Source organism: Dreissena polymorpha, chromosome 2 (assembly GCF_020536995.1).
Source record: "Dreissena polymorpha isolate Duluth1 chromosome 2, UMN_Dpol_1.0, whole genome shotgun sequence".
NCBI classification, from domain to species: domain Eukaryota; kingdom Metazoa; phylum Mollusca; class Bivalvia; order Myida; family Dreissenidae; genus Dreissena; species Dreissena polymorpha.
The window spans coordinates 5,312,940-5,328,401 of NC_068356.1; the positions used below are offsets into that span (position 1 = coordinate 5,312,940).

Sequence of the window (15,462 nt, forward strand, 5' to 3'; positions counted from 1 at the left end):
TTATTTTGCCATACCTGTTTTATGTTGAAGAACATTAACAACAATTACATGTATTCGTAATACAGTTGAATTTAAAATAATTATAAACAAGTATTTTGAAAACACTAAACACATTATTTAATATTCAGCAAACTAGATTTACACAAAACCAACAACAACAACGCCACTAAACCAGGTTTTCAACGGTTTACTAATTAATTTACTTTTATTAAAACACAAATATGCAATACCCAGCTAGATCTGCACGTAAGAACCTACCTACATTATTTTCAAAGTATATCACCAAAACGAGTTATTAAGCGCAAGCCGTTTAGTTTTTATTTCTAGAACTAGTAGTCTTAAAGGGGCCTTTTCACAGATTTTGGCATGTTTTAAACTTATTTATTAAACGCTTTATATTGATAAATGTAAACATTGGATCGTAAAAGCTCCAGTAAAAAATCAAGAAAAAAATTAAAAAAAGGAAAAGAACATTACCCGGAGCAGGTTTCGAACCAGTGACCCCTGGAGTCCTGCCAGAGTCCTGAAGTAAAAACGCTTTAGCCTACTGAGCTATTCCGCCGAGTACCCATTCTTGACGTATTTTATACCTTATATAAGCAATCTTCGTAGTTTCACAAAATTTAACGACAAAAACAGAACTCTCCAAATTATTCAATCGTTTCGCGTTGCAACGCTTTATAATTTTTAAGTTTTAAAATCGTCAAAATATGCATATAATGGCTATATTAGAGCATGGTTAATGTTCAGTATTACTGTTTCCTCACAAATATCATAACTAAAACGAAAACTTACGAATCTGAAACATTTTGTCAATTTACCAAAGCGTGAAAAGATCCCTTTAACTCTACTGGTCCATTATGCATTCCCATGCTAAATATGCATGTAAGACACATAAATATAAAGTTCCAGTGTAAATACCTGTATCAAAACTAAAGTTATTATTCACACAAATATTTTCTTTTTTGAATAACAGTAACATTGAAAATAACCCAAACACATCCCAGGCTTGCTCTCCATGAAATCTTGCTACATCCAACGTTTCATCCGGATTGGTCATTGCAAACTTAAAATATTGATCAAAACCTTCTATTTGACGTTTTTCTAATTGTAATAACCTAGTTATTGACCTAGGCCCTATTACACCAAAATGTAATTCAAAGCAATGTCGGAAAGCAACCTACACACAATTTCAGTGAAATTAGTCCATCCAAACCATATTTGGTCGATAACGATTTTTTTTCTAAACAATGACTTTGACCGGATTAGCCCCAAGTAAAATCATGTGTTTGGTTACTATAAAAGGTTGCTGCCATATATTAATAAACACAAACATAATTTTAGTAGCTGTCTTTGTGTCGTGTTTTTTGTATCCCCATTCCAAGTTATGTCTGCTCATCTTTTACGACAATTTATCATATGTATCTGTTCTTGCAAATTGTCGTTATGTTTTAGTTCGTAATAAGTATATCATACTTAGCATTAACGATAAGTTCCATCGACTTGGTTCGTTTCATCTTATCACCTGTTTTCTGTCTTCAAAGCATTCATGTAAACTTTGCATTTGATACACCGATCAGCCTCTTGTTTTACTGGTTTGAGCAGCTTGTTCTTCTAATTGTTTTACTGAAACGCTTTTCCGCACGGTGTGTTATAAATTAATAACCCTTTGGAAATGCAAGTAAGTGCTTAGAAGACTGAAAAAGATAGAATATGTCCCCGGTAAACGTAATTAAGAGAAATTCGCTAGCAAAACTGATAAAACAACTGTCAAACAGGCAAGGCAAACATGCCCAAACTCTGCGATTTTGAGGAGCAGATTTCTGCACAAACAGATCGCAAATGAAGTCAATGTGCACATCAATGTATAGTTTAATAAATGCAGCATTGCCTTCGACATACAACTGAAAAAGTTAGCTTGCGCTTTTCAATGTGAACTAAGAATGCCTTAATAGTGTTAACATTAATTTCCACAAAAAGCAAATAAAGTTACGCTGCGACTTTTCATTTTCATAATATTCTGACTTGCAATGTCATTCTCTGTGCAATTATAAGGGGTATCCATTTAGTTTACATCAATATGATATCCTAAATCTTCATTTATTTCTACAATACGACTGTTTCGATTTCCGTTATATAATCCCAATTGTTTAGCTTTACTTTCTGCAGTATTATTTGGAGCACCCGTTGCCTGTGTAATAGTGTGGTCGTTAAATTCTTCAAAAACATGTTTGACTTTTATGGCAAACTCAGTGGAATTCCGGGAGAAATCAGTGTGATTTTCAAAATCCTTTACTATAATGCTACGCACTTGAGGATTGTCTATTACGTTCGTGCCATTGATTGCAATTAGATCTTTCAAGTCCAAAGAGGTAGGCTCCACGTAAATGTAAGGCACTTTATGATTATCTATTAATTTTTTCTCGTGAATTGCAATTGGCTCTGACTTTATATAAACGTCTGTGGTGGAATTGGAATAATTCGGACCATGTGTTCGAGTATGGGCTTCAAAATCACCTAACAAAGGCTTCCCTTTAATATCAGAATCAAATAGATCATTGGAACAACTCGGATTGTGGTATTCATAACCATCAATAACAGATTCCATTGTAATATGAACCTTTGAGGAAATATTGAGGGAACAAGAGTCTTGTCTCTGGATCGTGTCTTTTAAGACCTCACTGTCTTCTTCCAAACCTTCAGTATCATCATCTCTTAGATAATCGGGGATTTCTAGGGCATGTGTCCGTTCCTCGCCGGTCACTGTTTGCGTTGTACGATCAACTGTGTATGATAAATCATTCGAATATAGTACATAATAAGAAGACATTTTATGCAACATACGAACAAATAAGCGGAATGCAACATGTGTTTAATTAACAATGTGGAAAGATATTTAATGTGAACTAACGATCATAAAAAAATAATTGACGACATTGTAAATAACATAAAAATTAATCTAATAAAACATATTATTGTAACACAACTACATTTGATGTAATATAGTGACATGATATGGCATGGTTAATAAAAAAAGCCAAACATGTACACAAAACGAAGACATGACATTTCATTTGAAATACCAGCATCTAAGGGTAATAAAACATTTATTTAAAGGTCGTATTACAAACTTATTTGATGGATTTACACATACGTGTAAAATGTAAATACATGTACACATATTTTATCATTATCAACGTTGCCAAGCCACCATTAGATTATACTTCGTAATATATTAATTTGTATGCATGTATAATTTGTGTTAAACCACAAATTAAATGTAACATAAAATTACATTTTCAATAGTACTGAAGCGAAAAGACATTTCATGTGGCATATTTATCGATTAATAGCTATTCTAACACGACACCAGGCTTGTATGAAGGCATATTTGTGCCAATACTTAACAACTTAAAATAACATTTAAATAATGGAGGATTTCGCGAAAAAGAAATTCTTTTCGCGAAAACAGATACATTTTCACGGAAATAAATATATTATATTAACACGAATTTATGCATGTTAGTGCTCTAAACTGCCAACACACACAGATAATAAATTATGAATATAATGGAAGATTTCGCGAAAACAAATAACTTTTCTCGAAATCAGATAACTTCATGAAATTATGAATATAAATTCGCGAAAGATGCCAGTTATATAAAAATAGATGCTTTTCAATCGGTGTCTGTACCCTACAGACAAAGAACTGGAGTGTACGTGCATACTATAGCAAGTAGTAATATTTGCATATTTATTTCAAAATTTAAATTACTGGGTGAGAAATGGATGTGCGATTTTTCTGTATTTATTAATGCAACAGTCTATACAGTGTCAATGTCACATTTAGAGTTCAAAGGTTGAAAACGGTTCAGTACCAATGTCCCCCGTTGGAAAGCCACTTGTTAGACCTTTGGGTTTTTTATTTGAAAAATAGATCTCTAATTTTCTTTATGGTAATTCCAGATCATGCCCGCATACGATATTCAGGACACCGATCTTCAGGGTATATGTCATCATCACAGCTTATTGTTTTGTATCGTCAGAGAGGTTATTCTATACGTGAAATTCTTGGAGTTATGGCCATACGACATGGAAAAATAACAAGCGAACGATCAATTTTCCAAGTCTTGAGACGTTACCGCCTGACTAGAGACCAAAGTCAGCGCAGTCTCGAAGAAATTATTCAAGGAATATTGCTTGAGTTATCAGCTTCCGGTGAAAATGCTGGTTACCGGCAAATGCGTCAAAGACGCCTGATTAATCATGGACTTGCAGCTACATTTGAGATGGTTCGTCTAATTTTAGGACTCATTGATCCACAAGGTGTTGCATTAAGGCAGGCGGGAAGGTTAAAGCGGAGAATTTATATAAACAATGGTCCCAATTTTGCAACCCATTTAGATGGCTGGGACAAATGGAAGCCATACGGTTTGTCAATCCATGGAGCTGTGGATGGATTTTCCCGTAGAGTGTTGTGGCTGAAATGTTGTGATTCTAACAAACAGACGAGGTACATATCTAGCTTTTATTTAGACTACATTTGGGAAAATAATGGCATTACGATGGACAGACGCAGACCAGTACCAGGGGAACCTAAGCTTCGTCTATGTTTCATCTAACAGAAATGTCAGAATTGTGCGGTTTTGGCGAAGTCTTAGAGAAATGTGTGGAAATGTCTGAATGAACCATTTTAAAGATATGAGTGATTTCGGATTACTGGACACATCTGATAGTGTGCACTTAGAATGCATTAGATACTGTTTTCTTCCTGTCATTAGTAAAGACCTGAATGAAGTTTGCAATATTTGGAATACTCATCGTGTTCGTCGAAATAACCGAGTTTCATGTCCTGCAGGAAAACCTGAGGTGTTGTTCTTTCAGCCAGAAGTATATGGTGCAAGAGATTGTAAAATACCACTGGTTGACAATAGGGAATTAAATGATGTGGAACGGGAGTATTCTCAACGCCCTCCAGAACTTGGTGTATCACAAGAGTTCCTGAAAATTGCAAGAGCAGCTGTCGGAGATTTGAATCTTCAATACCCACCTAGAAACAGAGAAGGAACAGAGCTTTTTGCTGCAATAACCATGTACATTAAACGCCTCGTTTAACACGGAAATGAAACAAAAATGAACTTAATGATACTTCCTTACATGCTGGCTAACTTGTGCATTGGTTGACAAAATGTCAATTAATAGATATAGTTGTGTCTGAAAGCAGAGCAAGTACTAGTTTTAAACAAGCTGTTGGCTTTGTATGCGCTGTCATTGCCATGAATGATTGTGTGTCAATAAAACAATACATATTTTGTCTATTTCGCTTTAAAATATCATTTAAATATGTGGCCAAAATGCTAGCTTTATTTGTTATGAACACCCTGAAATAAAAAAAACAACACAAATTAGGTTACGGTGTATATGGAATCAATACCGTCACGGGGGAAGAAGTGTTACACGAAAGGTAGAGTGTCTGGAAATATAATTTCTGGATCACTGTACTGTTTGCGTACCACTTCCAAATTTCATATGAATGGTGGAATGCTTCTGTTCTGCCCATGTGTGGCAACCCCCCCCCCTTTACTGTCAAATAGTTATATTTTTTGGGGGCATACGGTATGAAAAAGGCAACACAAGGTGCGCCTTGAGACGGTTCTGTAAAGACTCAAGATAAACGAGAGAAACTGACTCATTACGACTGTCAAATTTGATATTATTGTGTCTTGCAGTCGTGTCAGAGGCCTGTCAGGTGTCACTTTCTCGTGTTACCTTTAATTCAGGGGTTGTCATAAGGCACTTCTCGCCTTGCCTTGTTCCGCCAATGTGGGGTGAGAATAGCAGTTTAATGCCATACAATAAGAGTGTTTCATATCCAAACTAATTTTCATTATGCAGTAGTCTACATGTGACCTTGACCTCAAACACACCAGTGTATATGGATAAATACATCAAGAGTAATGTACAACTAACTATTTGTTAAGGTACAACTACACCGAGTATGTGAAAGTGCAAAGGTAAGTCAGAGGTGGCTGTATTAGTTGAATTTGTTGGATGGTAATCAAGATGATATTTAAACAAGAACCGTTCGACATCCACACACTCGACTTTTCTCAGGGCAGTGCTAGATTATTATTATAAAATGAAAATCTAAGTGAAAAATATACGTTGAACATGTGGCATAATTCTGCCAAAATACTTTTAGGATTATCTGTCTTGCAAGTTTGTGTTCTCCCTTTGATAGTTAACAACAGCCCATTGTATAAAACTTTGATATCTTATCCACCGGTTATTTTTGTCCACTGCTTAAATTTGTCCAATTTGGTTAAGACCTTAGTTAACTTTAACAACAACAAAAAAAACAATATCCAAAGCATGTGATGGTCTCGTTAATCTTTTTATACAATTGGGAGTCCAAATTAAATTATCCAAAAACCAGAGATATTGAAAAAGATAACCAATAATAAATTTTATCAAAGTTTACACAACTGGCTGCAAGTGTTCAAAGTTAGAGGTGAAAACCTTTGAAAAATGGACACCAATCACACACTTAAACAAGACTGATGTCCTCAACTACAATGGCCTTACAACAATAACTCAACATGCGTCGAAAAGTAGAGCTTAAACACATTAACATGATTAAGTCAAGCATGGGCAAATAAAATTAATAATGACACTGTTCATTTTAGAAATTATTTATTTAAAATAAGACAGACTTTTTGTCATACCACAGCATAGCAATCAATGTGAAATCAATGTTATCAAAAAGTTAAGGAAATAAGAAAAAAATCAAAAACAAAAAAAGAACTCCGCGGACGAAATTGTGCTACGGACGCAGACAGGACATGAAACATTGTACCATAAATAGAGATTTAACCTATAAGTCTTAGTGTGACCCTGACCTAGGGGGTAGGAACAGCATGACACATTGGACAATGATGATGAACATTTGTGCAGAGTTAAATGAAATTTACTTGAAAGATGACGAAGTTATGCTCCAGACACGAATGAGACATGAAACTGTATCATATATGGAGATTTGACCTATAAGTGTGACATTGACATTATAGATAGGTGCCTGGGTGTTTAACGCGACACAACGTCTAATGATTGGGAACATTAGTACCAAGTTAAATGAAATGCGCTTAATAAATGACAAAGTTATGCTCCGGACACGAAACATTTTACTATATAATCATATATGGACATTTGACCTATAAGAGTGACCTTGACCTTGGAGGTAGGGACCTGTGTGTTAAGAGCGACACATAGTCTAATGATGGGAACATTAGAACCAATTTAAATAAAATGCGCTTAATAAATGACGAAGTTATGCTCCAGACACGAAACATTGTACCATATAATCATATATGGACATTTGACCTATAAGAATGACATTGATCTTGGAGGTAGGGGCCTTGGGTGTTAAAAGCAACATATAATCTAATGATGGGAAACATTTGTGCCAAGTTAAATGAAATTTGCTTGATAAATGACGAAGTTAAGCTTAGGACACAAAACCTTGTATCATATTGTCATATATAGACATTTGACCTATAAGTGTGACCTTGACCTTGGAGGTAGGGACCTATGTGTTAAGCGTTACTCATCGTCAAATGATGGGTAACATATGTGCCAAGTTAATTAAAATTCGCTTAATAAATGACGAAGTTATGCTTTGGACTCAACAAATTGTATCATATTGTCATATATAGACATTTGACCTATAAGTGTGACCTTGATCTTGGAGGTAATGACCTGGGTGTTAAGCGTGACTAATCGTTTAATTATGGGGGACATTTGTGCCAAGCTAAATGAAATTCGCTTGATAAATGACGAAGTTATGCTCCGGACACGAAACACTATCATGTTGTCATATATATGGACATTTGACCTATAAGTGTGACCTTGACCTTGTAGGTAGGAACCTGGGTGTTGAGCGCGACACATAGGCAAATGATGGGGAACATTTGTGCCAAGTTAAATGAAATTAGCTTGATAAATGAAGATGCTATGTTTCGGACACAAAACATTGTAGCATATAGTCATATATAGACATTTGACCTATTAGTGTGACCTTGGCCTTGAAAAATGGGACATGGTTGTTATGTGCGACTCGTCATCAAATAATGGGGAGCATTTGAGTTATGTTAATTTAAAGTTGCTTGATAAATGACAAAGTTATGCTTCGGACACCAAAAACTGTATCATATTGTCATAAATAGATATTTGACCTATAAGAGTGACCTTGACCTTGGAGGTAGGAACCCTGGTTTGTAAAGCGCGACACATCGTCTTATGATGGTGATCACTTTTGCCAAGTTAAAAGAATTTGCTTGATAAATGACGAAGTTATGCTCTGGACGCAAAACACTATCCTATTGTCATATATGGACATTTGACCTATAAGTGTGACATTGATCTTGGGGGTAGCAATCTTAATTTATGGCGAGACACATCGTCTAATAGTAGGGAGCCTTTGTATCAAGATGAGTGAAATTTGATTAGTTATAAATGGCAAAGTAAGTTATGATCTGGACAAAACGGGACAGACACACAGACGGACGGACGATCGCGACTCACATATTCCCCTCCGACCAATCAGGGGGGATAACAACTTAAACTGAAGGATATAAAATGCGAAAAAAACTTGAAAATTTGTGTAATACAGAACTATTTCAAACTCTTCACAGACAGGCCTTTTACACTGAGTAAGCTTTATTAAATAATAATCTCAAAAATGACAATGTATAACATTTATGTTCATTGGTATTTGCTAATTTTTTTATTAAAATGTTACTTAAAGTGTACATATATATTTTATTAATATTACTAAAAGTATGCATTTTTTTTATCAGAAAACTTAAGTTTTAACTTTTTTCTCAAGAATAAAATCTTAAAAAATTACCGTTTTACATAAAGGGACACAGTTTCCCTTTCATTAGCAGGAATATTTTACCAGCTATGTCTAGGGTGAATTAAAAATGTATTTCATAGTTAATTGTACAATATTAATTATTTTCAGCCTTATCAAAAATGACTTCCATTATCTTAAATTTGTTCATTTGACACTATTGCTAAAATATACACTTTCATTGTGTAAAAAATGAAATCTGGAAAAATTTAAACAAACTATGTTATATATAAAAAAATATTTACACATGTAATGTCAATCTGACATTAAGAAATTTGAAATCAATATCCAAATTTGAACAAATTAATATCCACACTTAAGATACCCTGGTTTAATAAGTGCTCTATAAGAATTGTAAAAACATAGCAATTATATAACACAATCCAACAGTACACAAGTATAAATGAACATATTTGCTGGCATCTCATGTTTAAAACTCAAGTAAAAAAAACAAGGCCAAGATGGCGCTAAATAAGTCTATGTTAAACTATTTACCAACAGGACAACAAGGAATTCAAAAGAAGAAATACTTTGTGCTCAGGTGAGTTAAACCTAATTTCCAAAATAATGAAAAAATATCATAACATAATGAGTGTCACCCTCCTTGGGTATTTCTTAATACTTTTCATTAAATATTGATTAAAACTACATAGTTTGGTTACGGTTGTATAAAATCCCCATCTGGGTTTTCATTGGTTAATCAATCATACCCAACTACTCCCTCGCCATAAATCAGTCCAAGAAACATAGTTTTATTTAGTAAAACAGTTTTTTTGACATTTTGAACAGACACCTGCAAATGGGGCATACCGAACCCCTTTCTTCCAATTCGCAGCTGCAAACGTAGCACAGTATGTGTCCACAGTCTAAAAAGGTATCGCAATATCTATCTCTGCAAATCTGGCATGTTGGAATTCTAGGATAGGTAATACTCTGAAAAGAAAAAAACAAAAACACTCACAAAAGACCATACTAACACTTTTAACACTTCATGTTAATAATTAAGGTCATACAAGGTTTTATAAAGTGCATCAGACACTCTGGGTAATTAGTTATTTTAGAATAATTTAAACTCTTATTTTTTAAGCAAATCAGTTGACAAAATGAAGGACAACATCAAATAAATATCATCCCTTGTACATAAACAGGGAAATTTGGTGTATTTTCAGCTTGCTTTAATTTTTTTAAGAGAATTTAAACAACTTACCACTGGTGACACATACTCATGGTCCGAATTCTTTTATACAATTAATAGATCTACTTTGTATTAGTTAATTAAAACATACTTACAGACCACGCGTAGAACACCACGTTAGGTATTCACGTTAAAGGCTCTGAAGTGCATCTATTTTTAGATCTGGCAACTTTCGCGAATTTTTTAAGGTTTCGTGTTAAGTTTCAAAAAAAGTCTTCCGTTATTTTACTCTTTTCGTGAAAATGTATTATTTCCAAGGTTTCATGAAAAGTTATCTGTTTTCGAGAAAAGTGATTTATTTTCGTGAAAACTTTTATTTATCTTTATGTGGTGGCAGTTTAGAGCACTTACAGGGAACAATTCGTGTTAACATAATTTATTTTATTTTCGTGAAAACTTATCTGTTATCGCGATTTTTTTTTTCGCGAAATCCGCCATTATTTTCACGTTATTTCATCTGGTAAGTAGTGTCACAAATATGCTTCCATAGGCTTGTTTTCGATAGACAACCAAGTATGGGTTATTCTGCAATAAGTATTGGCATACTCTTATTTATTTATTTTTTGAAAAAAAAGTTCTCAAGACACGCGGGATATTGTACAGAAAACTATACGTGCTTATACTTGCGCTTAAAACATCGTTACTAACTAACCGTTTTAGTACAATGGCCTGAAATATAAAACAAAACATATTTTATGATAAAAGAAATTTACACAAACGTAAACATTACTGATTTTTTTTATTATAACCCTTTGACGAAGGCGACAATAAGAATTCGCATTGTCGTCTTCGCGTCTGGGTTTTGTACCCATGTTCGGATGACCATCTGAAAATGTCTGTCTCAACCATAACTTTGACAAATCTGAATTTAAAAAGAATTTCAAGGTCACACTGGAAGTAAATTGTTTACTTTTGTCGAAACAGGTTCTGTGCGGACTGCAGCTTTGTCATTTATCATGCAATTTTAAAACAATTTATCAATAATGAGCGATCATGAAAGATAGTATGCCGCATGCAACATCAATATCCATAACGTGCAGGTCCAAGGTACAATTAGGCAATTAAACTACTTGTCGGATTAGTATTTTTGTAATGTATCATGCTTGTTTTGACATATGTGGGGTTTAAGACAAAAGCGGCATGTGGATGCATTTTCGTTCAATAAAATCATATCTTGTTTAAGCTTCTTGTAAGCATGTTTCCTTTATCAAGTAATTCAAACGTAATTTACAAAATATTAATGGATGACATAGACGCCAGTGTTTGGTTTCTATTAAATGACGTCATTGATACGCTCGGATGAATGTACAACTGCATTGTTCAAAGATGAGTGGAGATTAAATACATATATTTCTTATTATACTTAAGCTTTTAAAATATCAACCAAGGTCTGTTGAAAATTAAATTAATTTATTTTCCTGTCAATTTTTTATGTCTATCAACCCATGACCAGGACGGAAGATGAGTATAATTATTAAATCACTTGCACTGCGCATTCGTGATTAAATTCCTACACATTCTATCTACACTCATTACCATGGGTAATTCGACAAATATCTATGACAGAAAAAATATTATTTCTTAATTAATTTTTACCTGATCAGGGAATAGCTGTAATTAAAAGTTGACAAGTTGCATTAATAAAATTGAAGCGCCGATGAATGTGTTTATGTTTATCAATTAATTCGAAGCATTTTCGTTTAACAAACAATTAGATGTTGCAGAAAGGCCATGTGAAACGTACAATTGTATAAACACATTTAAATCGAAAGTATACCTGGCTGTGTTTTATTGTTGCGGTAATCCCATGAAAGAAGAGAATATTTGTGATCACCATCATGTACTTTTTTGATAGGGAATGTCCATGAACGTTGAGCATACACGTGATCATGTTTGACAACAATATCCGCAATGGTTACCAAACTTATCCTTCTTGGTTTAGGCATCGTTAAATGTTTGCGCCTGAAAATCATATGTAGAGACACGTTAGACTGTATCATAAATATAACACTATAAATTCATAACGGGCATGACAATAGAGCAAATTTTCCACAAATATGAGCGATGTGTCATTATATACGCACACATGATTGGGAGTTATTATAACAGCGTACATATCATTTGTTCATGAAGTTTTCGACTGTACAAACGTAAATTATTTGCAATTGTAAAAAAAACACTTGTATTTCGTTGATTTTCTAGTTTCACTTATTTAAATGGTATTATAGTTTTTAATTCATCAACATTTCATCTCCGTTAACAAGTAAAAATAAATATAAAATAATAGAAAATAAATATACTCGTTTACATCACTTAAAGGCCCAACATTCAATAAATAGTAACTTAGTAAGATCTCCTATTAATAGTTCGATTCTACTCACGTTATTGTGGTATTTGAATAATCCCAATCCTTTCTCCTCCTTTTTCTTGAAGGCTTGGCACTCCGGTCTTTCAATAACTTCGCCATTCGACTTATTGAACTTGGCTGATAACTGCGATCTTTGACAAGCTTCCAATAGTATGTATCCTTGTTGCCTCGTAGGAAATAATTAGGAGCCAAATGTCATCAAGGTCAACAGGGCTGCAAGAATTCATCAAAATTGCATTGTACTTAAAAATTGCACAGTTTAATGTTACAATAATGTAGAAAAAGATATGTTTTAGTTTTTGAAAACTGCAAAGTTAAATGTGACATTAAAGTTCTACAATTACATTACAGTTTGCAAACTTAACCCATCGCCTGATAGCCGATACGCCGAATATCTTTTTTTGAAAGATAAAATTGGAGCTGTATCCAGAGACAAGGACTGAACCTGCAGGTGTGAAATGTACAAACATTCATATGTACATGCTCTTTCGGGCGAGTGAAGCTATCACGATGCAATCTGTGGCAAGTGTGGCTGCTGTGAGTGAATTATTGACATAGATCCTGGCACTAGCAAGACTTCATGCACATTTAAATACTGCACAACAAAGATCATTATATATATTACCAGATAACCACTTAAGACATGCATTAACTCTTTATAACAAATTCTACAATTGCTTGTGTTAATGTTCAGAATTGTTTTGAATATCCGGAATAGTGGTTGTATTTTACATATAAATATTGGTATACATGGACATGCCTTTACATTATGCTCAACATTCAAATATATTTACAGTATATGTAGCTGAAGTAACCCTCGTGTATCGGTATTCATTTAACGTGTTTCCACAAGTGTTAGTGGTATATAACATAATATACAATGTTCCCTAATTATTGTCAAAGCAAACAGCGTCATGCCATAGGTAATTGCGACTTTTTCACATTCACTAGATGTCGATTGCTTTAATTTCAAAGTAGTTTTAATACAATTAGATATTTTATCCAAGCAAAGGTAAGCCATCATCCAGTAGCTAATGTTAACTTTCTCAAATTCACCAGATGCTCATTCCTTTAATGCCAAAACGCAGTCAATACAATCAGGTTTTTGCCAGTCCAAGCACAAACAGAGTGTGATATTAGACAACTTATTAAGAGAAAATAGTCTTCCTCACGTCCTTTAAAAACAAAAATAAATATTTGTAAACCTATATTAGAATTGAACGCAGAAAATTAGGTACAAGGAGACAACACACCCATGTAATGTCACTTTGTAAAAAATAACTTAATCCTGTTAGATTTAAAACACATATGTGAGCATAAGAAATTATCAAAATATATCTTAAATGATTAAAAAAAGATATCTTAAAAGATATTTATTTTGATTAAAAAAAGCTTATTAGTACCAACATAATAAAAGCTGTCCCAAGGCACACTCGACTATTCTTCCCATTTGATGATAAAATGCACACTTTTTTTCAGGCATAATGAACACAAAGTCATATTTTAAAATGAATTTACGCAGTAGTTTCATAGTATGGATTATGTTTATTTGGTTGGATCTTTCGCCGTTTTCAAAAATATTTCATGCATAACATGGCAGTAAATTTACAAACTCACACTTTTCTTGGTTTAGCTGCATATCTGCAAGTAACATACACATCCTTTACTTGAATCAAAGGCATACAGAGAATGGCTGTAGAAAGGATTAGTACTTCAGTGCTTATCTACTGATATAGCCGGCGCAGTTCATTTTAAGATGAAACATTAAACATTAAAGAAAGAGATGTGACCACCAAGCATGGCCTTATCATTTTTTACTGATTTACTTAGTTGAATTCAAATAACGGTGCAAGTTATGTATATAAGCTTCTGCATACAAAAACCAAACTTTAATAAAGTAAGTGAAAAGCCTGTTTGTAGTTAAAGTAACCATGACCTTGATCCCACAAACCCCAAATGTAATCTCTTTCAAGACCAGCATGCAACCTATCTACACAAATGACAATGGTAATAATGCATGGTGTGTGTATTTGGAGTTTGTAAGGTCATCAGGGTTTTTTTCCCACTTTTTGGGAAGATAGCCCATGGCTTTGGAATTGGGAATTTTATCGGCATTTTCATGAAATTGGGAAAATAAATTCATTAGCCTTTTTTTTCACACGAAAAGTCCACTGATTAGGGAAATACTAATTTTGATTTAACTCTTTATAATCATTCAAATTAAAAGAAAAAAAATCATATAATACTTTGTTAGATGTAATTGAATTAAAATTGAGATAAAATACACATAAGACTTCCTTCTAAAAAAAAAAAAAAATTTTTTTTTTGGCAATTGGGAATTTTTTGCCACATTTTGGGAAAAAAATATACTTTTTGGGATTGGGAATATAGCCGAATTTTGGTTATAAAATCAGACCAAAAAAAACCCTGGTCATTCTACGTCTGAGGCTGCATTTTATGGGACACAGAGTGTGTCCCATCAGTCCTACCTCATTACTTACTAGATTCACAAAAGGTGGTACAACTTTTGAAATATATGAATAATAGATGTAATATCTGTTGTTATTTATTTTTTTAAGGCATAAAATTATGTGTGGTATTGTAGCGCATGATAGGCTGGATTACTTTGACCCAGTACTTCTGCCCAGTATGATGCTCACATGCGGCGGGAGCGAGGATTGAACCCGGATCTTCTAAGTGAGAAGCGGATATTTCAACCAATGCCCGAACAGGAGAGCTGGTAATAATGCGGTCTTTGCATTGTATGTATGATACCGAACAAAACACATTGTAAGCAGTGTTCTAAAATGTTGTATTACACCAAATCATTTCGTATACCTCCGTGGTCCACTATAATGCTTATTTTTAAAGAATTGCTTTTTATCTCCTGGTATACAAGCAATTTTGCTATCGCATCCATGCTTCTTTTGGTTATTTCCTGTATCCTATGTGTGTCTGCAAAATGTTCGTGCATCTCATTTTGGACTT

The 15,462-nt window shown here is 33.8% G+C and overlaps 3 protein-coding genes across 6 annotated transcripts in view; 2 read left to right on the forward strand and 1 right to left on the reverse strand.

Annotated features, from left to right (window-relative positions):
* Positions 1-15,462, forward strand: part of LOC127865674 (uncharacterized) — a 323,557-nt gene that overhangs the window by 179,719 nt on the left and 128,376 nt on the right. The window lies entirely within an intron of this gene.
* Positions 1-15,462, reverse strand: part of LOC127865704 (uncharacterized) — a 16,197-nt gene continuing 735 nt past the window's right edge. For 2 of the 4 annotated variants that reach the window (XM_052405651.1, XM_052405650.1), the window contains exons 2-4: positions 12,488-12,687; positions 11,884-12,068; positions 1-2,784 (exon numbers count right to left, since the gene is read on the reverse strand). In XM_052405651.1, the coding sequence (XP_052261611.1) occupies positions 2,066-2,784; positions 11,884-12,068; positions 12,488-12,573 (990 nt within the window). In that variant the 5' untranslated portion in view covers positions 12,574-12,687 and the 3' untranslated portion in view covers positions 1-2,065. Of the gene's footprint in view, positions 2,785-10,758; positions 10,776-11,702; positions 11,718-11,883; positions 12,069-12,487; positions 12,688-15,462 lie in introns of all 4 variants that reach the window. The other 2 variants (XR_008042732.1, XR_008042731.1) reach the window with 2 other exon arrangements.
* The window catches only part of LOC127865678 (uncharacterized), a 23,805-nt gene continuing 23,306 nt past the window's right edge, over positions 14,964-15,462 (forward strand). Inside the window, exon 1 of the mRNA XM_052405602.1 lies at positions 14,964-15,214. The gene's annotated coding sequence lies outside the window, so the exon portion shown is untranslated. The remainder of the gene's footprint in view (positions 15,215-15,462) is intronic.